Source organism: Schistocerca gregaria, chromosome 3, assembly GCF_023897955.1.
Source record: "Schistocerca gregaria isolate iqSchGreg1 chromosome 3, iqSchGreg1.2, whole genome shotgun sequence".
NCBI classification, from domain to species: Eukaryota; Metazoa; Arthropoda; class Insecta; order Orthoptera; family Acrididae; genus Schistocerca; species Schistocerca gregaria.
In genome coordinates this window covers 419,725,144-419,744,726 of record NC_064922.1, presented here as the reverse complement: position 1 = coordinate 419,744,726, position 19,583 = coordinate 419,725,144, and the positions used below count along the sequence as shown (strand labels likewise).

General features: G+C 38.5%; 1 protein-coding gene across 1 annotated transcript in view; it reads left to right on the top strand.

The window, feature by feature from the left end:
* The window catches only part of LOC126355398 (uncharacterized), a 194,788-nt gene that overhangs the window by 145,039 nt on the left and 30,166 nt on the right, over positions 1–19,583 (top strand). Inside the window, exon 5 of the mRNA XM_050005696.1 lies at positions 9,235–9,383. Within this exon, the coding sequence (XP_049861653.1) occupies positions 9,235–9,383 (149 nt within the window). The remainder of the gene's footprint in view (positions 1–9,234; positions 9,384–19,583) is intronic.

Genomic DNA, 19,583 nt, shown 5'->3' with positions numbered 1-19,583 from the left:
AAACTGGCTGTTCCAGAACATTGTCTTGCCACTGGTCGTCCTAGGGAACGTAGCAATATGGAAATTCTGGCATGCACTTCCTGCTATGGGGGAGTATTATTAAGGAAGCAGTTGAAATTAAATTGTCAGACATACTTTTAAACAGAGATTGAGGTGTTTTCTTAAATTCTGTATGAAATCCTGCTTTCTCCCTTGTCAACAGAAGGGCAGAGCTAATGCTACCTCACCCGTTGTTTAGTAATTTTCAGTACCTATAATGTCGGGTGCCAGTCATCTTTGGTTGTGTGGTAGTGCTAGTGTTAAAGTGTAGGTGTGCATTATCTTTCTGGAATTTCTCTGCTAACTGAGGTTTTAAATTTCTATGAACAGTGCTTACTTGTAGGAGTTTTGCCTTGAAACTGACAGGGCGGTCACCTGTCGAAATATCGGTGTTTGTCAATGATGTCACCTGGCTGCATTCAATAAGTTACCTGAACACTGAATACAATGGGAGAAACTCCAACCTCACAAGTCAATGTGTTTGTTATGAAACCTTAATTCTTTTGCTTTGATTATCCATGCCTGTAAAAATTCCAAAAGCAGCATTTACATTAGGAGGTCTTGTGTGACTGTCTACAGTTATGCAATGTGACTTTTTAATATCCTTACTATTGCTCAATGTTTTCCATCACAAAAGTCGTTACTGAATTCTTTCCAAGGTAAGTTGTCAAACAATTCATATAATGTGAACCTCAGTTTTCAAACTGCAGTGTCTTTGTAACATATAGGAAGAGAATGTGGTGTTCCTTTTTCTGTTATGTAATTTAATGTCCCTCAGATACTTAGGTCATTGTAGGAGTAGCACTAACTCAGTTATACAAGGGTGGAGTATGAAATCATTTTGTGAAGATATCTAACTTACGTACTATCAGGAGAACATGGGAAATGGAAATATGAAGGTCTAGATATGGATTTAAACCTCATTCCAGCCCAAATACCAGACTGTAAATATGTAAATATTGCACTTATAACTAGCTTCTGAGTGAGGGCCCCCCCTGTACAGACACACAGAGAGGGAGAGGGAGAGAGAGAGAGAGAGAGAGAGAGAGAGAGGAGAGAGAGAGAGAGAGAGAGAGAGGTATGCATGCATATTCGCTTGTGGCCAATGCAGACAATTTATAAACATTTACCCAGATAGATGGTACATGGAGGGGGAAGGGGGAACAAGAAAGGATAGGTAAGTGCTCCCATGAGCAGTGTGCCACAGCAGCAATGGAAACATATAAACATATGGATTATTTGTGGTGACAGTCACAAAAATGATGGGGCAGAGTATGTAAGAAAGAGAGACTTGGGAAGAGGGAGAAATTTGGAGGAGATGAGAGTACAATAATGGGACATGCAATACAACAAACAGAAGGCTCATGACTAAGTTGGGCTTGGCTTAGTTTGTATCAGAAGACACCATGTGGACACCTGTGGCAATTGTCACTGAGATGGCAGCCACTGACCTGTAGGCTTTCTGACCAGCAAATCACATTCCTTAGTAGTCTTCTTTTTTTCAAAGTTCATTAGTTGATCTGAAGAATTTTGAATCCGATTTTTTAAAATGATTGTATACAACAACTTGGGAACATATACTCACATTTATGTATGTCTATTAACTGTATCACTCACAGTGATGATCAGCTTTAGAACAGAGTGCATTTGTTTCATTTAACAGTTCAGCAAATTTATGTACAAGTTGCAATAATCAATAATTATATAGCGCTAGGTCACTTGAAAATATGCTGATTGACATTGAACTTTCTATACTGCATTCTAACCATAGACTGGCTTTAAACACAGTATTATTTGCGATACTGCCTGATACAAACCTTCACCTAATGAATACTGGGCACCCATTAACTAAATTAACAAACTCACTAACAAATAACATAGTGATCATGTTCTTTGAGTGTTAGCTGCAATCTGACTGTCATAGTAATGTCTGTTTTTTGAATGCATGTCACCAAATGCCTTTAAAACACACTGAGATGATAAAAGTCACGGTGTAGTGATATGCACATATACAGTTGATAGGATCATATAACAGAATTCAGTATTCCAAGAAACTCAGTGTCAATATTGTGCTGAGAATACCAGATTTCAGGTGTTGCCTCTCACGACAGATAACCCAGTGGTCGACAGCCTTTACTTAATTACCAGGAGCAGCAGCATTTGCAGAGAGTTGTCAGTGCTAACAGACAAGCAACATTGTGGGAAATAACTGCAGAAATCAATGTGGGATGTATGATGAAGATATCAGTTAAAACAGTGTGGCAAAACTTGGAATTAATGGGTCTATGGCAGCTGATGACCAATGCAAGTGCCTTTGTTAACAGCACGTCAACTGCAGTGCCTCTCCTGGGCTCGTGACCATACCAGTTGAACTTTATGTGACTGGAAAACTGTGGCCTGGCCAGAAGAGTCCTAATTTCAGTTGTAAGAGCTGATAGTAAGGTTTGAGTGTGATGCAGGCTCCACAAAGCCATGGACCCAAGTTGTCAGCAAGGCATTGTCCAAGCTGGTGGTGAATCAAGAATGGTATGGGCTACGTTCACATGGAATGGACTGCGTCCTCTGGTCCAACTGAACTTATCATTGACTGACAATGGTTGTGTTTGGCTACTTGGAGACAATTTTCAGCCATTCATGGCCTTCATGTTTCCAGAAAATGAGGAATTTTTATGGATAACAATGTGCCATGTCACCAGGCCACAATTGTTTGCGATTGGTTTAAAGAACGTTCTGGATAGTTCATGCAAATGATTTGGCCCTGCTGATTTACTCACATGAATACCATCAAACATTTATGGGACATGACTGAGAGATCATTTAATGCACAAAATTCTGCACTAGCAATCCTTTTGCAATTATGGATGGCTACAGAGGCAGTATGGCTCAGTATTTCTGCAGGGGACTTAAAACGATTTGTTGAGTCCATGCCCTATCAAGTTGCTACAAGACGCTGATCAAAACAATGTTCAATAAAATATCTGGAGTTATCTCATGACTTTTGTCATGTCAGTGTATAATACTGATTGACACAGAACATTATATAGTGTTTGCACTTGTTCAGTGCCAGCTACAGATTGACTACGGCTTTGTGCATGATGTCTATTTTAAGATGAAAGTTGGATAGATAACTCAAAATGTTAAAATACCAAATTATTATATTTTAGATAGTAATTTAAAAGACAGAAAATGTATATATTACAAATGCACTTTAGGTAAAGATATTACTTTGGCCAACAGTTGGATGGATGTCCACAAATTGGTACAAATTATGGTTCTACTTGATGGAGTGAAAATTTGGGTGCACACTGGGATTTCCAAGAGTGACCAATATTTTTTTGGAAACTAAGATTTTCTAACTGAAACATTCCACAAGCTGTCATTTTTTTCTCAGAAAATTATACATTTTTGGAAGCAGAAAAATTAGGGCTACAAGACAATAACATTAAATTTTCAGAAGGATTACATTTTGAGATTTGAACCATCTACAAACCAACAATTTTAAATAAATATAAGTTTTGAATTATACAGTTTTCACGGAAGATAATATGTCCTTTAGAAATATTAAAATGGGGTCTTCCAGGTAAGAGTAAGTGAAATGGAAAATGATTGGTGGGGTCATGTTTTGGCAATAAATATGGTTTTCACAAATTGCAAAATTTCAAAATTTTCTAGGTACAAAGTTTCAACATAAACTGTCATTATTATTTTTATCAGCAAACTGTTAATTGTATACTGAATAATAAAGTATTGAAAAATACAGTATTCAGAAAAAATTGGAGACTTGACTTATTCACAGTACATGCATTATGTACAGAGTAGAGATAGAGAGAGAGAGAGAGAGAGAGATAGAGATTAGAGGAGTGGGATTACGCAAGTGGAGCTATTCCACCTCACCGTGTTTCAGTCCTATATGCACCTGTTGGAGCTGAGCACTGGAAGTCACAGGTTGAGAAACGACCTCTACTGATGACTTATAGTTACCAGCCCTTTATGACACAAGTATATATTCATACTACAGCATCCAAACAGATTACAGGACAGCACAATTCACCATTTGAAAGAGCGCAATACATGAAAAATATGGTACCGCATTTGCTACTACATGAAATAAGTATAATGTAATAAAAAGTCTGTTTAATTAATGAAACAAGAGAGTTACACATAATAGCAATGCAGCACACGCTATAAAACCTATGTATACACCACACATTACTTTTCTAATTTGTTTCACATTATTTATTTTGTTATTTTCAGCTAATTAATATTTACATAATTAAAATTGCACATAATTTGAATTCTATTAAAGTAACGAGAAAAGCGTCTTCAGAGTCTTTCATTGTGCATGCTTCTGCATTAGGCATCCCTCACATGATGTAGTTGAGGGTGTCAGGTTAACTGTTATCCATATCCTAGTGAAAACTAAGCCACCAAAATCTAGTATTAGCAAGGAGTAATGATGTGGCTTACATTTAATACATAGGAATAATGACTTGGTTATCTTGCTAGTCAATAAAGAAAATGTCACTGTATGAATAACAACTAAGGTAATAGAGAAATTGTCTCAGACTGCACGTAAATGCTCTTCATTTTATTATACTATGATGAGTTGTAATGCTTCTAATTCATCATAAGGTGTATTTGATACACAGGGTGCCCCATTTATCTTGACCACCCTAAATAACTGTCTGTCCAGATGCAAATTGCAAAATGTTTCAAGCAAATGTTCTTTAGCCATCGGGGGGACATCAATCAGCAAGATTGCCTTCAGTATAACTTTGTTTTTTACAAAGATATGAAAAGCGGTATGACTTTCTTAAATGGCACCCTGTATTTTTTATTCGGTAATTCATTTCCTCTCCTAAAGACCTATTCAGAAATGTATCACATTGTATCATTCAATGAAACACAGTATTACTAATTACATAACACAACACTGACTTTGAGCCTGGGATCATAAACTCATCCACTTGCTGGAGTTATCAGAAAAAAAATGAAAACCAAATAAAAACTCAACACAACACTGACTCTCCTGTACCATTGCCCATGAGTAGAACATTCAAAGTTGCTCAGAGTGGTGACCCTGGACACCAATACATTGGGCCACTTGTTGAATGAAAGTATTATTTACTGCTTCCAGTGTTGCCTACTGAAGAGAAATACAAGCAAGCACTGTACATTCCTGCATGTCCTCTGGAGTTGTTGGAATATTGTGATAGACAATGTCTTTAATGCATCCCCAAAGAAAAAAAGCCCAGAGGATTTAAATCAGGAGATCTAGCAGGCCAAGTAACTGTTCCTCCTCTACCAATCCATCTGGCAGGATATCTTTGGTTCAGAACACAATGTATGTGCAAGGAATTATTGCTGCACATCCATGATGTTGATGCCACATAAGCATTTTGGTTCTTAGCAGCACTTCATCCAGAAGAGGAGGAAGAATTTGCTTGAGGAAGCACTGCCTGCGTAGCATTTTGCCTACCTTCAACAATAACAAGAACAGTAAAGGAAATGTTATGTCAATTGTTGTAGGAAGGACAGTCTTTACTGTATGCCTATTCTACACAAAAGTATTTAAAAGGACTAAACTATTGTACTAAATGGACCTGTACATAAGAAAACAGTATTGCAATTACTGTTCTGCTAACTTACATTCCCCATAGATGAGTAGCATTTCTACCTTCTCTTCGTTGGTGTACATTCTATTCACACAACTCTTCAACTGACGATGGTTGACAGAATGATAGGTGTTCATTCTACTTATGTTTACATTTGTCCTCTGTCAACATCAGTATGTGGATGTGTTCCATTACCACGAGTACCTGCACTAAGCGCTGAGAATGTCAACATCAATGTTGTGTTACGTAATTAATAATGTTGCGTTTCAGTGAATGGTACACTGTGATACATTTTTGAATAGGTCTTTAGGAGAAGAAAATTACAAAATATAAAAAACAGGGTGTCATTTAAAAATGTCATATCACTGTTCATATCTTTGTAAAAAACAAAGCTACAACGAAGGCAATCATACTGATTGATGTCCCCATGATGGCTAAAGAACATTTGATTGAAACATTTTGTAGTTTGCATCTGGACAAACAGTTATTAAGGGTGGTCAAGATAAATGGGACACCCTGTATATGCATCAAATCAGTGTGTAGTATCTTCATCACAGGACCATATTTAACTGACATCAATAGTCCTTCAATAACATGCACTATCAAGTTAAGGATCCACAATATCACCAGTGTTACCACAAGTATCCCAAGTGCAATTCCCTGATATTTCCATGATTTCCAAGCAAGTTTCAGAATTTTCCCCTGACAAATTTTGAGACCTCTAGGGTAAGTAAAGATGTAGCTTGACAATCTGTCTTTGCAGCTACAGTGCAAAAAACCATAGTGCCAAAGGAGGAAATACCTAAATAAAACTTGCAAGCAGATGGTGTTTCCTAACATGAGCAAAAATCTGAAGTACTAACATCAACATATTTTTAATGAACAGTTGTTAAATGGTGAGAGCAAGCCAAATGATATATGCATTTCATTAAGACCACTGATGTTATTTTATTTCAATAAAATGAAGCACATATGGTGACAAAAATACACATTTCCTTGGAGTCACAAGACAGATTAAAAATAAGTTTACTGATTTCAGAAATAATTTCAGAAAATATACGCCTCTTGAAAGAAGCATGTAAGGGAGGGAAGAGTTGTGTAAACCAACACTACACATTATATGATCAAAAGTATCCAGACACCCCCAAAAACATTTGCTTTTCATATTAGGTGTATTGTGTTGCCACCTACTGCCAGTTACTCCATATCAGCAACCTCAGCAGTCATTAGACATCATGAGAGAGTAGAATGGTTCACTCCACGGAACTCACGGACATCAAATGTGGGCAGGTGATTGGGTGTTACTTGTGTCATACATCTGTACATGATATTTCCACACTCCTAAACATCCCTAGGTCCACTGTTTCTGATGTGATGGTGAAGTGCAAATGTTAAGGGACACATACAGCACAAAATCATACAGATCAATCTTATCTGTTGACTGACAGAGACCGCCGACAGTTGAACATAGTGATAATGTTTAATAGGCAGATACCTGTCCAAACCATCAAACAGAAATTACAAACTGCATCAGGATCCACTCCAAGTAGGATGACAGTTAGGCAAGAGGTGAGAAAACTTGGATTTCAGGGTCGAGCGGCTGCTCATAAGCCACACTTCATGCTGATAAATGCCGTACAATGCCTCACTTGGTGTAAGGAGCATAAACACTGGCCAATTGAACACTGGAAAAATGTTGTGTGGAGTGACGAATCACGGTACACAATGTGGCGATCCAATGGCAAGGTGTGGGTATGATGAATGCCTGGTGGACGCCATTTGCCAGCATGTATAGTGCCAACAGTAAAATTCAGAGGCAGTGGTGTTATGTTGTGGTCGTGTTTTTCATGGAGGGAGCTTGCATCTGTTGTTGCTTTGTGCGGCACTATCACAAAACAGGCCTACCTTGATATTTTAAGCACCTTCTTGTTTTCCCACTGTTGAAGAACATTTCAGGGATGGTGATTGCATCTTTCAACATGATCGAGCACCTATTTATAATGCACAGCCTGTGACAGGGTGGTTACATGACAATAACATCCCTATAATGGACTGGCCTGCACAGAGTCATGACCTGAATCCTACAGAACACCTTTGGGATGTTTTGGAATGCCAACTTCATGCGAGGCCTCACCAGCCAACATTGATTCGTCTCTTCAATTCAGCACTCTGTGAAGAATGAACTGCCATCCCCAAGAAAGCTTCCAGCACCCGATTGAACATATGCTTGTGAGAGTGGAAGCTGTCATGAAAGCTAAGGGTGGGCCAACACCATATTGTCAGCCAGGTGTCCAGATACTTTCGATCACATAGTGTAGGTGATAACCAAAAAAATGTTGGTTCTGCTATGTCCATTATTGTCGGTTATTACCCACTGTGTTACAACCATTAATTTCCAGACATTATGTGACATTTTCTTGAGAAATATTTGATTAAGTAGCGTACAAACCACAAGCAACTGCCACAATTTTCTTCTCCTTATCATGCATATTTTCTAATACATAAACTACTTTAAAAGTGCCAAAATGTACTACAATTAATAAATGTCTCTAAAACATCACATTTTGCAATTTCTGAAATCCATCACCCTTGGCCTCTGGCCTGCTGAGGAGCACTGCAGTCCTCAGTTCATGGATAAACCATGAAAATCCACTGCATTACACCACACACTAACAGACCTGACCTGTGGGCAGGTTGGTCAGACTAGATCTGAGGGGCAGGACCTGAACATTATTGGAAAATGAAAAGATTGGCAAGCTCAATCCGTTAGAGATACCTGAAGAAATGGCCTGCAGTTTTGGCCTGTCCTGGAAATCCACTAGTGTGGCCAGATTTTCTGGAGTCACAGTCAGCATGTTCATGAATTGGGACCATTGTGATCAGTCTGTGCAACAGATAACTTGTGCAAATACCCTGAGAATCAATAATAATGAGGATAGGTAGCAACTCAACGTAAACATGATTTCTGAGCCACAGGCAGGCATGTAGAAAAGATAATCACACTCTCAAAACTAAATTTTCGGCCATAGCCTTTGTCAGAAAATGAGAGCACACACTCATTGATACAATCACACAGACAAGACACATGCACACATAACTGCCATCTCTGGCTGCTACATCTTGTGTCTCTGAGAATCAGATGCAAACAAACCATTCCTTATGCCTTCCTGCCTCTCTTCTGCAGCTGCTAGGCTAGAGGTGAGAAGGGGTGGTGGCACTGACAGCGAGCTGAGGGCAGTGGTAGAAAGGGGAGATACAGTAGTAATGAGGGAGCAGGGAAACAGTGTACATGCTCAGTTGCACTCAACCAGTTATGGTTCGTGATGTCTCAGTAAAAACACCATTTCATACATTGAGACAAAAAAGGAGATTTTTTCCAATGTTTTTTTTTTCAAATTTCCCTGATATTTCCAGGATTTCCCTGACCCATTTGAAATTCCCTGATATTTCCTGACTTCCAGAACCTGTGGAAATCCTGATCACTCATGAAGTGACACTCCCCCAGTGGTCTGCTCCATCAGTGATAGAAAGTTTAAATATGAATAATAATTGCTATAGTAATTTTCTACTTTCTGTGCAGAAAACTCCCTTCAAATATCAGGTCAGCAAGATTCATTTCTTCTGGATTTACAAGAGGAATTACATCTTAGAGTCGCTGCTCAGCAATATAAAGCTATCGGTCAAGTATCGGCCCCCTGTAATGCTTCATCATCATACAGTTATTCAGCGGTAAGTGTGAAAGTTATTTTGTTTTGTATAGAGATACTGCAATATTTCAGCTTTTGTTTCCTATTTCACACTTCTATGTTGGGCAAATAAAATCTGCTGTGAAGTCTTGATTACATTTATCTAAATATGTTGATGGAAGGTCTTTGATGGTGCACGAATAATGGAAGATGTATGGGTATCAACTCACCATATATACACAGTTGAGTTGTTGAGCGGTTGACAAGCACATAAAAAAGATTGACAATCTTACTAAGCTTACTGGCAATGTCCTACTTCAGAGCTAACTAATACAAAACATAGACACTATATACATGGTATTCCACTATTCCAATTACAGGCTTCTAGGGGTTGTAGATGGGACTTAGTAGACAGTTTCAATATGGAAACCATATCCAGAAATATGGCTTCATAATATAAAATAAGTCTGAACATCAAATCATGTTCAAATCTGTCATTTTATGGTACCATTGTAATAGTACAGCTGAATACCATATGTATCAGGAATGTTTTGTGGATCACCTTGTTGTGTAAACTAGTTCTACCTCTTATGCAATAAGCCTTGGTCTCTGTGCTGCTTCACTATATCACCACCTAAAAGTGCTGCAGTTGGAGTTATCCTTAACATAAATAGCCAGATGCCTCTTTTTGAAGACCCCAAGTTGAAGGTTCATGAGTTTTAAATCACTGGTGACCAGGTCTCTTACAGTCTCTAATGTTTACAAGACAAATGCAGAGCATAATAATTCTTATTTGCCAACTAGTTCCACAGATGATGAAGACATTGAAGAAATTTATGATGCAATAAAAGAAATTATTCAGATAGTTAAGGGATATGAAAATTTATTAGTCATGGTGTACTGGAAGTTGATAGTAGGAAAAGGAAGAGAAGGAAAAATAGTAGGTGAATATGGACTGGGGGTATGGAGTGAAGGAGGAAGTTGCCTGGGTGAAGTTTCCACAGAGCACAACTTAATCACAGTTAACACTTGGTTTAAGAATCATGAAAGAAGATTGTATACATGGAAGATGCCTGGAGACACTGGGAGGTATCAGATAGATTACATAATGGTAAGACAGAGATTTAGGAACAAAGTTGTAAATTATAAGACATTTCCAGGGGCAGATGTGGACTCATTGGTTAAGAACTGTACATCAAAACTGAAGAAACTGCAAAAAGGTAGGAATTTAAGGAGATGGGACCTGGAGAAACTGAGAGAACCAGAGGTTGTACAGTGGTTCAGAGATAGCATTAGGGAACAGTTGACAAGAACAGGGGAAAGAAATACAGTAGAAGAAGAATGAGTAGCTTTGAGAGATGAAATAGTGAAGACAGCAGAGGATTGAGTAGGTATAAAGATGAGGGCTAGTATAAATCCTTGAGTAACAGAAGAGATATTAAATTTAATTGATGAAAGGAGAAAATATAAAAATGTAGTAAATGAAGCAGGTGAAAAGGAATAGAAGATGTCTCAAAATTTGAGATCAACAGGAAGAGCAAAATGGCTTAGCAGGGATGGCTAGGGGACAAATGTAAGGATGTAGAGCATATATCACTAGGGGTAAGATAGAAACCACCTACAGGAAAATTAAAGAGACCTTTGGAGAAAAGAGAACCACTTGTATGAATATCAAGAGCTCAGATAGAAAATCAGTTCTAAGCAAAGAAGGGAAAGCAGAAAGGTGGAAGGATTGTATAGAGGGTCTATTCAAGGAAAATGTACTTGAGGACAATATTATGGATATGGAAGAGGACTTAGATGAAGATGAAATGGGAGATGCTATACTGAGTGAAGAATAGTCAAAACAAGGCCTTGGGAGTAGACAAGATTCCATTATAATTACTGCTAGCCTTGAGAGAGCCAGCCATGACACAACTCTTCCATCTGGTGAGCAAAATGTATGAGACAGACGAAATACCTTCAGACTTTAAGAAGTATATAATAATTCCAATCCCAAAGAAAGCAGGTGTTAACATGTGTGAAAATTTCGAAACTATCACTTTAATAATTCATCGCTGCAAAATACTGACATGAATTCCTTACAGACAAATGGATGAACTGGTAGAAGTCGACCTCAGGGAAGATCAGTTTGAATTCTGTAAAAATGTTGGAACATGCGAGGCAATACTGCCCCTGCGACTTATCTTAGTAGATGGGTTAAGGAAAGGAAAACCTACATTTCTAGCATTTGTAGACTCAGAAAAAGTTTTTGACAATGTTGACTAGAATACTCTCTTTCAAATTCTGAATGTGGCAGGTGTAAAATACAGGGAGTGAAATGCTTGAAACGCTATTTAGAATTTGTACAGAAACCAAGGATGGACAGAATCTTGAAATGAGGATATGAGTTGAGGGGCATGGAAGGGAAGCAGTGGTTGAGAAGGAAGTGAGACAGGGTTGTAGTCTATCCCCAATGTTATTCAATCTGTATATTGGAGAAGAAATAAAAACTTTGAGGTTTGCCAATTACACATCTTTCAGAGACATCAGAGGACCTGGAAGAGCAGCTGAATGGAATGGACAGAATCTTGAAATGAGGATATGAGATGAACATCAACAAAAGCAAAACAGATGAATGTAGTCAAATCAGGTGATGCTGCAGGAATTAGATTAGGAGACACTTAAAGTTGTAAATAAGTTTTGCTATATGAGGATCAAAATAACTGATGATGGTCAAAGTAGAGGGGATATAAAATGTAGTCTGGCTATGCCCATTGAGTGTATATTTAAGTGTCAGGAAGTCTTTTCTGAATGTGTTTGTATGGAGTGTAGCCATGTATGGAAGTGAAACATGGACAATAAACAGTGTACACAAGAAGATAACAGAAGCTTTTGAAATGTGGTGTTATGGAAGAATGCTGAATTTTAGATGGGTAGATCATGTAACTAATCAAGAGGTACTGAATAGAATTGGAGAGAAGAGGAATCTGTGGCACAGATAGAGTAGCAGGAGGAGCCAGTTGGTAGGATACGTTGTGAGGCATCAAGGGATCACCAATTTACTATTGGGGGGTAAAAATCATAGAGGGAGACCAAACTGTGAATACACTAATCAGATTCAGAAAGCTGTAGGTTGCACTAGTTATTATAGATGAAGAGACTTGCACAGGATAGAGTAGCATGGAGAGCTGCATCAAACCAGCTCTCTGGACTGAAGACCACAACAGCAATACTAGTTATTTGGAGATGAAGAGACTTGCACAGGGTAGAGTAGCATGGAGAGCTGCATCAAACCAGTCTCTGGACTGAGGACCACAACAGCAACTCTAATAGATGCTGCTCATGATAAAATTTTTAAACTTGTACTACTGTGGTAGGCATGGGCTTTGTGTCTATCTTGGCTACAATAATATGTTCACTATGCTGTTTTATTCATTATTAAACCTACTCCTGCATTATCATTATTTGATATTTTATTTATAGCCCTGTATTCACCTGACCAGAAGTCTTGTTCCTCCTGCCACTGAACTACACAAATTCCCACTATATCTGACTTTAACCTATCTACTCCTCTTTTTAAATTTTCTAACATACCTGCCCAATGAAGGGATCTGAATTTCCCTGCTCTGATCCATAGAATGCCAGTTTTGTTTTCTGATAACGACGTCCTCCTGAGAAGTCCCTGCCTGGAGATCCGAATGGGAGATTATTTTCCCTCCAGAATATTTTACCCAAGAGGATACCTTCATTATTTAACCATACAGTGAAGCTGTATGCCCTCTAGAAAAATTATGGCTGTAGTTTCCCTTTGCTTTCAGCCATTCACAACATCAGCACAGCAAGGCTGTTTTGATTGATGTTACAAGGCCAGATCAATAAATCATCCAGACTGTTGCTCCTGCAACTAGTGAAAATGCTGCTGCCCCTCTTCAGGAAGCACATGTTTGTTTGGCCTCTCAACAGATACCCCTCCGTTATTGGTGCACCTACAGTGGAGCTTATCTGTACTGCTGAGGCATGCTAGCCTCCCCACCAACAGTAAGGTCCATAGTTCATGTGGGGGAGGCTATTAAAGAATGAAGTACTAATTTATGCCCATGCATTGGGAATCCCAGTTTTATGAGCATGGGCTCCATTTTGTATGTTAAGATTTAGTTATTGAAAATGTTTAATTGAGGACTCTTGCTCATTATAATGGGTGTCAATAGCTATAGAAAAATCAAGCAATCTGAAGTATATCAATAGATCCTAAAAATTTGCAGTAGTTTAGCTATAATTGGCACTGAAAGTTTGGACCCAGTGAAATCTGTAATTTATTATATCTTTTAAATTAATTATCTTTGGATTAATGTCAACATTTCACTGAAGAGAAGAAAAATAACTCTCTAATCTGGAAATGGTCTTTCCTTCTGAATTTAGCTATTAGTTCATGAGATTTTTCCTATGGATACATGTACTAAATGTTATATATGATAAGGTTTTGTGTGTGTAGGGGGGGGGGGGGGGGAAGGGGGGGGAGGAATTTATTTAAGCCGTTTTAATAATATGTGTAGTATGTACTTAATGTGAGAACTTTAATGTGGGAATTTTGAAAAGAAAGTTAATGAAATTTTGTATAGACCTTTATACAAGAAATATGAGACACATAAAGTAGGATGGTGGGAGGAACGTACTCTGTCCACAGCCTCAGTCCATTAAGTACCATTTTCATCTGCTTACAACAGCTGCAAGAAACTGATGTGTTTGCAACTAGGAGAGTTAACTGTGTTGTTGCATGTGGACCATGTGTATAAAAGCATGCATCACAGGTACACTTTAAGTAACCAACAGTAGAGTCAACACACAGAGCAGCTACAGTACAGCAAATGGGTCACAGCTCACTGTCTCCATTGTGTGCATACCAGGAAATGGAAGATTTGAAAGTGATCTGATCTGGAAACTTATTTTATATACAAATAGCATCTTTCCAAAGGTAGTTATTTATCTGACTTTATCCAGTAAGCCCCCTCTATAACCTGTAGAAGCCTGTAATAGGCAAAACATGCTCTGTGTTTGTGTCACTCCTTCCCCTCCCCCCCCCCCCCCCCCCCACACACACTGTCACATTATTGAGCTGACAATGTAGTCAGCCTAAACAATGTGTGTGTGTGTGTGTGTGTGTGTGTGTGTGTGTGTGTGTGTGTGTGTGTGTGTGTTATATTAATTAGCTCAGAAGGAGGATACTGTCTAAAACCGTAGCAGTATTTTCAGTCTTCTTTGTGTGCCTGTCAACTACTCAGTGCTTCAACTCCTTCCACTATTTATGTTTATTTAATTCTGAAATGTCTGTGCTTCTGTCCCGTTCTGTACCTGTAATAAATTTTAACCCAAACTAACTTATGTCCTGAGTTCCTAGCTGTATTAATGACAAATGTGAGTTCCCAACAGTAAACAAGACTGATGACTGCTTTCCACTTGCAATGATTTCAGGTTTCCTAAAAGTCCCTTCAAAAGACAGGTTGAGCAACAAGGCAGTTCTTTTGGAAATCTGCTGTAGTAATACTATACACATTCTGAAACAGAGACAGCTGCTGCAACAGGGAATCTTCTGTTGAATGGACCTAGAGAGATTATCTCTGAACCCACTTTGCACACTAACTTTGCAGGAGGCCCCATGCTTAGTGAATGCATACTGTATCTCAAGGTCAGCCAGTTTGCTTAAAGGGTAATGCTATATGGACATTCCAAGATGATTCTTGCTTAGGTCGATGATGGGACCAACTGAATCAATAGAAATTATGTTACACTGACTGGTAGTTATTGCTTTCTGGTCGCCGTCAACAATAGCTAGCAAACAACTTGGTACATAGTTCTTTTCCTGTCTACTGAAGTAGAGGTGAGGTGCAGAGCTGACAATCACTGAAATTTAATATGGCACTGACTCTGAAAACAGTTTATTTATTGTTGATATGTTATATGTATGAAAGAATGTTATTTCAGACAATGGAATTTCCAAGTTAGAATACCAACAATGGTATGAAAAGGATAGATTGCCGTTCACCATAAAGATGACGTGCTTGAGTTGCAGATGGGCACAATGAGAAGATTGTTACAGATTGAGTTTCTCCAGAAAAGAAAACCAACACATATTCATTCACACAAGCACTCACACCTTATACACATGACCAATATCTCCAGCTGATGTGGCCACAATGCAACTCTCACAGTGAACAAAAGCAGCACTCATGGGGCAGGGAAGGGAGATGGATAACATGTTATCATTGAAGGGGTGGGGAGAGAATACCACTGTCTAATGCAGTGTGCAGGGCTAGATGAGAGCATGACAAGGTTGCTGGGCACAGTGTTGGGAGGCTGTGGGGGAAGGAGAGGGTGGAGAGAAAAAGGCAAGAAGCAGGAAGGGAAAAGATCAGTAAGTGTGTTGGCAGAGAACACAGTGAGAGTGAGGGGTAGTGAAATTGGAGGAGGTGATATGACAGAGGAGGCAGAAACTGTTGAGTGGAAGATGTGGGAACAGTAGGTTACAATAGGTTGAGACAAGGATAACTGTGAGTGCAAAGAATATGTTGTAATGATAACTTTCATATGCACAATTCAGAGAAGTTGACCATCCAGCTGTCCATCATGATGAATGGCCACCGCCAAGTTGTGGCTGAGAGCAAAGTAGATCACCCTGTGGCACAACATGCAGCAGAACATGACAAGCTCGATTTAATGGCCGCTTCACAACCCAAGTCATCTGGATCCTACCCTCCACCACCTCTTCTTGTGAAATGTGCAGATGGGAGTTATCCTTACAACACATTCTTCACTTCTGAAATTATTGTGGCGTCAACCTACATTACCCTTCTGTCCTGTCACCCTCCACCTAATAGTTTCCGCTCCCTCGTCCTGTCAGCTCCTCTCTTTCCACATTCCCTCATCTGCTATACCGCACTTTTCTCTCCCCTCACCCATACCCTACTATGCCTCTCTCTTCCCTGCCCTACTACGGATTGCTATTCACATGGCATTCACATCCAGTTGGGGCTCCCAGTGGTAGCAGTCAAGTGTGCATGAAGTGTGCTTATGTGTGTGAATATCTGTGTGTATTTTATTAGCTGAAGAAGGCTTTGAGCAAAAGCTGTAACGTGTAATAGCCTTTGCATTGTGCCTTTCTGCTACTCAATGGTCATCATCATACTGAGCAGCAATCTAATATTTTGCCTAACTGTTTGTCTTCCATCCCAGAACTCTGTGCTATTTTCCTTTGTAATTATATCTAACACATTACTCTTCTCAGTGTCTGTTCTTTCTCTTCCTTCATGTCTGTTTCATCACCTTCCATAGCAGACAGCCTCTGACTTCTGAGTCCCAATGTATCAATGATCTCATCCGCCCACCGCATACAGCTATGTGGCTGGATGGACTGTGGGTGCAGCATCAATGCTCCACATTCTGCCCACCCGTTATTATAGTTATTCCTTTTGTTCATGTTTCCTCCTTCACCCTTGCATATTTTTGCATTTTGTTTTCCATACCCACCTATGCCATATGAACTCCATTACGTCATCTGCCCTTTTGCCACATTTTTGTACGTTTTTTTTCTTTCTTTCTTTTTTTTTGTATTTGTTGATTTTTCTGCCTACTTTTATGTATTTGTTCATGTTTGTACCTATCTGTGCATTTTTTTGGTTGCCTGTACATATTTTACATGTCTTCTTCTGTTATCAATGCCTTCATTTGGGCATTTCCTAAGTCATTTTCTGTTTGTCCAATGCCATCCCCACTACAATGGGCTACTGATCCATATGCCTGGACAAGTTCAGAATAGTATCCCTTTCCCTGGCTAAAATCCAGTCCCAGATCCTGTTCCTTAAATGTGCGTAAACCATGGAATGTACCCAAACAGCCTAACCAGAAAAATGTCTTTCTCTGATTCCCGCCCCTCCTTTCAAAATGACCTCCACCTTTCCAGATTCTGCCAGTCCCTGTCCCTCACAAACCTGCTACTCCAAAAACACATTTACATTGCACAGGTAGGCAACCCGAAACCACCACTGCTCTGTTCACAAGATAGTGCTACTGTGCAATTCCTACTACTCTATGTACATCTTGCAGGCAATAATGTTTGTGAAACACAATGCAGAATATAACATAACAAACAGTAATGTACATAGGTACAATACATGGGCAAGGGAAAGCTTTCACAAAATTGCAAGTAAAAAAATGGTTGCAGACCATAGTCCACACACAATAGGGATAATCTTTTATAACAAACTACAATCTGACCCCAAGAAAGCTAATTTAAACACTTTAAAGAATTAACTTAAACATTTATTAATAGAGAAAAGCTGTTATTCAATAGAAGATTTCAAGTTGTAATATCACTTTTTAAATATACGTGTATAGCATAAGTTTGTTTTGGCAACAACAACAAAAATGATAATTTCTGATCTTCACTGTTTATATCAATGTGTGCACTTATGTATGTTGACTAAACCATTGTATATATGAACTGAAATTGATGACAATGTCCAAAAACTGATTCTTATAGGGACAGAAAATAAACAAACAAATAAATAAATAATAGTATTTAAGGAGGAAGGTGGTAGAGTTATGTAGTTAGGAAACAGAGGGGGTTTCTTGCTAATATGATGTACTTCAAAAGCTAATACAGTAATAGAGCTGGCTCCAGTGGTGGATACATATGGGGGGGGGGGGGGGGGGGGCGATGCGTGGCCCCCCTCATGGGGCCGCCCACATTGTCACCTGCGCCACCCCTGCCAGTCAGCCCACATGCTATTCATTCGTTTCTCTCATCATTTGACTCAACTGAATCAACTTATCGAGTACTTGTACTTTCCTATGCAGCATTATCATTAAACTTCAACATACTTTTGCCCTCACAACTACTGAAACATGACAGTAATGATCTGGCACTTGAATTGAATTGGTGCTTAACTGAACTACCATTCTTTGGAGAAGAATCACTCTTTGTGATTAAAAAGAGACTAATGGGAGAGATTCTTCAATACAAACAAATGAGAACAAATGCTCTGAATGATCATGATTCTGTTATGCAAGCATTGTCTGTTTGTCCTAGATCTGACTATTCTTTTTTTTGCACACACTGTACAAAATATTTGCTTGTCTACATGCATCTATTGCTACAGTAGAAATAAGTTTTTCAATATTGTGGCTTACGAAGACGTGGCTGAGGTAGCCAATTAAGGTAGATTGACTTAATGGCTTAGTTCTGTTGAACACTCACGCTGACATTGATTATCCTATTGACGAAGTAATTGACCAATTTGCCAGGAAGAATAGGTGCATAAATTCACAATTTAAGGAAGAGAACCAAAATTGCAACTTTTTTACATCATAAGATGGCATTGTCTTGTGTATGTGTATAATCAGTTTAAATAAAACTTTCCTAAACTTTTCAAGTGACTCGATTATTTTTTATTATGGTAAAAGTAAAGGTAGCTCAAGATATCTTTAGCGCTTTTCTGCATCCTCCACTGGCTGGGGCCCATATAGGACATATTTTGTGAAGTAAGCATACCCTAGGAGCTTGTTTATTTTTGTGAGGGCAATGCAGGGAAGAAGAGGGCAATCTCACAGTTGTGAACCATTTTATCCATTTTATAGAAGGGAGGAGTCGCATATAGTGGTACTTAATTGTCACCTTGTGGAATAATATTTAAGAACTACTGACATTCAATGGTCAGAAGGGCAAAGTACCCATTAGGAATAAATACACTACTAGTTAAGTTCTTCATGGAATGTCAACAAAAGATAATTGTGATTACAAATGAATGAATACTATTAAAAGGAATACTGAAAAGTAACAATGAGTTTGCATTTCTCAGTACTTATTATTACAAACTGAAAAAATTATGGAATTATTAACCATATAAGCAACTGAACATGAAAACTAATTAACACACAATATTCAAAATAGAAGTTAGACAGTAATAAGTTGATACAAAAATGAGTAATTTGACTAGCTGAATGACTGAAAAGAAATTGTGTGAGACACATGATGGTAAGATTTATGTAATGAAGCTAAGGACAATTAAAGAAAAATGTAAATAACTGAAACTATTATTGTTAAGGATTTTGAAACTATAAAATTTAGATTGGGGATCAAAATGAGCTCCTTGTTTGACTGTATTGAGTGATAATGAATGTTGACTATTCCAGTTAAATGTTTTAAAGAAACAGTTTGACATTCACATATTGATCAGCTGATGATGGGGACAAGTGGTGCCACAAATTT